Here is a 5,166-nt window from a genome sequence, read left to right on the forward strand (position 1 = left end):
TTTCGTCGCCCCATTTTTGATGGGGTTGGATGTTTTCTTCTTGTGGAAGAGTTAAAGGGGTCAGTGCTTAATGATGTGCCCAGAGGAGGGCGGTGTCTGCAAGTCTCTGGCCATGCCATGACCTGGGGTTACTGTGTCACCTGCTCTGGGCTGCTGTCCTTCCTGATTTCTCAAGGTCCAGCTCTGTCTCCAGGCTTTTTGTTCCCATTTGACTTGCTTGTGCTTTATTGACTTCTCCACCCAGGAGCCCTTGGGACTAATATTTTCCCCTCTCTCTTTGTTTATGAGCACTGAGACTAGTCATGTGTATGGATTTGGCTTTTTACATAATGAGGTGTTGGTGGTAGGAGTGGGGAGCGGGGGTTGGGTCACACCTGGTGGTGCTTAGGGCGAATTGCTGGCTCTGTGCTCAGGGATCACTCCAGGCAGTGCTCAGGGGAACCATATATGGAGCTGGAGATCAAACTGTGTTCAGCTACACAGCTTTACTCTTGTTATATCTCTCTGAACTTACAAAATTGGGTTTAAGATAAACTGCTCCTTTGTAATTGTAATAGCAAATGAACTTTCCCTGTGTCTGTTTCCGTAAAAATGAAAACTAAGTATTTATTAAGAGGTAAGTAAATTGGTTATTGCTGGAGCATACTTTTGAGAAAATTAAAAGTGGGGAACACTAGTGAAATTTAAAAAAATATGACATTTTAGGTGATATGCTTATAATAGTTTTAATACCAGCTATGGTTTTGACATACAGTTAGAACAGTTCCCTGGCCAACAATTGCCATGTCCCCACCTCCAGAACCATGTTATACTTTTAGTCCATCCCTTCACTATGCCACCACAACCCTTGCTAGGTAATTGCAGTATTATGCATAGAAGCATACATATTTTAATAACTTTTTGTATCTTGAAATGCTGTAAACTTGTGCCTGTTTCTTGTTTTCACAAAGAGTTTGAAATCAGGTTGAATATGGAAGCTATTTTTTGAAAGTAATTTATTCATATGATGCTTACTTATATAGCCTTTATGTCTATTACATAGAGTAGGTAGGGATTGAAGGAGATTTTGTTACTGGGTTTAGGTTTGTAACATTCTTTAACTGTTATGGAATTGGAGAGTTACAGTTAAACCAGAGCCCTTAGGTAAGATTTTCAGTTGTAACTGTAGTCTGACAGTGTATGAGATGAGTTTCTAGTTCTCATCTGACAGGGTAGGAGATAAGTTTCTGTTGTTCTCGGTGAGTCTGTCTTGAGATTTCTCAATTGTGTTAATATTTCAAAGAACTGCCTTCTGTGTCAGCTGAATCATGTCTTTATTTCTTATTTCCTTCATCTACTTTTGATATGGTAGTTCTTCATGGCCTACTTTCTTACTTTTGCTGGGTTCTCCTCAGAAATTCTCCAGAGTCACTCCTGTAGTACTCAGGGCCTCTGGATGGTGCTGGGCACCATGTGGTTGTTAAGGATTAAGCCCAGGCCGTGCCCATACAAGTCATGCCTTCCATCTTGTGTAGCTCACGCCCAGCCCTTTCTCTAGCTTTTAAGGGTAGAAACTTTGGGGATGTATTTGAAGACTTGCCCTTTGGGCTCAGAGAGTCCACAAGTCCCTGGTGGTACTTATTGACTACTCCTGCCTTAGTCTGTGTGTGTTGCTGCTGGCATTTCTGGGGGGCATATGTGGTGCTGGGGGTCAAACTAGGGTTGGACATGTGCAAGGCCAGTCTCTTAACCCCTGTGGTATATCTCTACACCTCACTAGAAGTGCATTAATAAGTTTTTTTTTTCCTGGAGAGACTGCATTAATCACACTAATTTGTTTCACATGTTTATGCAACTAAAAATGCTGATTTGAATTTTGTATTCCACATGCCTATGCTTCTTTGGAAGTTTACTGTTTAACTTACAAGTATATTGATGCTTTTCCAACATCTGTCTTTTCCTAATTTCTACTTTAAGCCAGGTTTTTCAGAGGATAAATTTTTGAAATCTTTTCAATCTTGTTACATTTTATCAGCATTCATTATGAGCTTTGGAGAACAAAATCAGTGTTTTTTTTTTTTTTTGTCCCATCTGAAAGTGCTCTGGGTGTACTGCAATCCATATGATCAGGCATCATTCCTGGTGGAGGTCAGAGCAGCCATACTGTGTATCGGGGATCTAAGCCAGGTCAGCTATCTACAAGGCAAGAACACTTTTGCTGTTCTATCAATCCAGCCCTTGAAATCAGTATTTATATTGGATTGTTGCTGGGTTTTATGTTCCAAACTAGGCTTCTGCAGCGATCACACATTCAGGACATACCACAATCATTAAGAATGCCAGGATGATCAGCTTTAGGGGAAGGATTAACTCCCTCCACTTATTTAATTGCTTAATGTGCTTAATGAGACAGGAACACTGTATGTAGTAGATGATTCCACAAAAACCTGAGGCCGGGAAAGCAGATCTGCCCGGGAATGAGGCAACCAGGGCGCTCTGCTCTGATGAACTGGACTCGGGGTTTGCGGTTCCAGGCAGATTTCCTTAGAGCCCTGCAGAAGCAGCTCCAGAGCCTACAAACAGTCCGGGGAGTTCCCAGGGAGTGAGGGACCCTCTTGGGCCTCACCCCTGTACATCATCAGCAAGATTGGACCAGGAGAGCCAGGGTGGAAGCTTGGCCCCGAGAGAAGGGGCCGGGACCATCTCAATGTAAGCCACTGCTCTCCTTTAGAGGCCAGACAGAGTGCAGGGGTTCAGGGGCAAGGGGTCGCGCCAGGGGTCCCAGGACTTTGTAAGGGGCCAGATGCAGGCAAGCAGCGAGGATGCTGCCCGCAGCGCCCCCGGCGGCCATCAGTGGTACAGCGGGGGCGGCGCCCAGCGGTACCCCTGACATCACACTGCTGCTTTGTTACATGGAATGCGCATCCACCTATAACCTTGGACCTCAGCGCAGGGGCCTCAGAGACTTTCTGCGCTCTTTGCCTTCAACCTTTGAGAAATGCTCGACACGTGCGTGCCTAAACTTAAGAACTGGAGGCGTTGGATCCGGCCCTTAGTGCTGATCCTCTATCTGCTGGCCGTGGTTGTGACCATCCCCCTGGGTGTGTGGCACCTGCAGAAGCTGGAAGTTAGTATCCACACCAAGGTGTGGTTTATCCCCGGGATCTTTGTGCTGTTCACCATCCCCGTGACCTTCTGGGAGATTCTGCAGCACTTGGTGCACTACACGAGGCCCGAACTCCAGAAACCCATCATTAGGATCCTCTGCATGGTGCCCGTGTACAGCATAGACAGCTGGGTGGCTCTTAAGTATCCGTCCATCGCCATCTATGTGGACACCATGCGGGAGTGTTACGAAGCGTATGTCCTCTACAACTTTATGAACTTCCTATTCAACTACTTGAAGAGCCAGTACCCCAACCTGGAAGCTATGATAGAAGGCAAAGAGAAGACGCAGCCCCCCATACCCTTCTGCTGCTGCCCGCCCTGCCCCGTGGGAGAGGTGTTGCTGTACCGGTGCAAGCTGGGAGTGCTGCAGTACATCGTGATCAGATTGATCACCACCTACGCCGCCGTGATCTGTGAGATATTCGAGGTGTACAGTGAAGGAATCTTCAACTTGCACAGAGCCTGGATGTACTTGGTCATCATCAACAACGTGTCCCAGTCCTTTGCCGTGTATAGCCTCCTGCTATTTTGTAAAGCCCTGAAAGAGGAGCTGAGGCCCATCCAGGCAATGGGAAAGTTCCTTTGTGTGAAGCTTGTCGTTTTTGTCACATTCTGGCAAGCAGTGTTGATTGCTTTGCTGGTGCAATTTGGTGTAATTTCCAAGAACTCCACCTGGGAGTGGCAGACAGAAGAGACAGTGGCCACGGGGCTGCAGGACTTCATCATCTGCATAGAAATGTTCATTGCCGCCATAGTGCACCACTACACCTTCTCTTATACCCCTTATATGGGAGAAGAAGAACGAGGAACATGTTGCTCTTTGTTCCTAGAAATATGGGATGTCTCTGACATCAAAAGTGACATTTCTAAGCAGGCGAAGAACATTAGCAAAACGTTAAGGGGGAATCCAAAAAGTAAAAGTGTTCCAATGGACGAAGATGAGCAATTCAACCTGTTGTCTTCATCACCAGACACTTCAGTCACTTCTTCCACATCACTGCCACACCTTGGTAGTCACCAAGAGCTTGAAGAAGTCCTGGTAGAATAGAATGTGCCTAGTACAGTTACATATACGTAAGTCATGTAAAATGACACAGAAGAACACATGGAAGAAGCTGAGACTTCAGAATCCATAATCCATAATCCATCATCCAGTGCTGTACTCCTCAATACTTTTTATTTCTCTGTGTTCCTCTTTCTTCCCTTCTTCATTTCCTCCTACCATACTCCCCTCTCCCTTTCTCCTTTTTCTTTTATTCTTTTTCCTCCGTCCCATCCTAGAGCAATGCAGAGGACCATCGCTTGGACAGCCAATCTATGGAGAAGACATCAGACATAAGGACGTTCGGTCCAGGTACAAGTTCCAGTTCTGCACAGACTCATTAGGCTCACCTTGACCTGCCTCCAGTGAGGCTCCCACACTCCCACAGGCAGACAGGGAGTGTCCCAGTGTCTGCCCACAGGAACTGAGGGGGGGTGTTTTCTTTCTTTCTTTTCCTCCTTCCTTCCTTCTCCCTCCCTCCCTCCCTCCCTCCCTCCCTCCCTCCCTCCCTCCCTCCCTCCCTCCCTCACCTCCTTGCCTCCTTCCCTCCCTCCTTCGCTCCCTTCCTCCCTCCCTCCTTCCTTCCCTCCGTTCCTCTCTCCCTTCCTCCCTCCCTCCCTCCGTCCCTCCCCTCCTCCTATCCTTCCTTTGTTCCTTCCTTCTTCCCTCCCTCCCTCCCTCCCTCCTTCCCTCTCTCCTTCCCTCCCTTCCTCCCTCCCTCCCTCCTTCCCTCCTTCCCTCCCTTCCTCCATTCCTCCCTCCCTCTGTCCCCTCCTCCTATCCTTTGTTCCTTCCTTCTTCCCTCCCTCCCTCCCTCTCTCCCCTCCTTCCCTCCTTCCCTCCCTCCTTCCCTCCCTTCCTCCCTCCCTCCCTACGTCCCCTCCTCCTATCCTTCCTTTGTTCCTTCCTTCCCTCCCTCCTTCCCTCCTTCCCTGCATCCTTCCCTCCCTTCCTCCCACTCTCCCCTCCTTCCCTCC

General features: G+C 47.8%; 1 protein-coding gene across 1 annotated transcript; it reads left to right on the top strand.

The window, feature by feature from the left end:
• The first annotated feature begins 2,977 nt into the window (after nt 1-2,977).
• Nucleotides 2,978-4,195, top strand: LOC130031233 (transmembrane protein 184C-like). The gene has a single exon (XM_056122495.1). It carries the CDS (start codon nt 2,978-2,980, stop codon nt 4,193-4,195), a length of 1,218 nt encoding a protein of 405 aa, XP_055978470.1.
• The last annotated feature ends 971 nt before the right edge of the window (nt 4,196-5,166 follow it).

Source organism: Sorex fumeus, unplaced genomic scaffold (assembly GCF_029834395.1).
Source record: "Sorex fumeus unplaced genomic scaffold, SorFum_2.1 ptg000046l, whole genome shotgun sequence".
In the NCBI taxonomy this organism is placed as follows: domain Eukaryota; kingdom Metazoa; phylum Chordata; class Mammalia; order Eulipotyphla; family Soricidae; genus Sorex; species Sorex fumeus.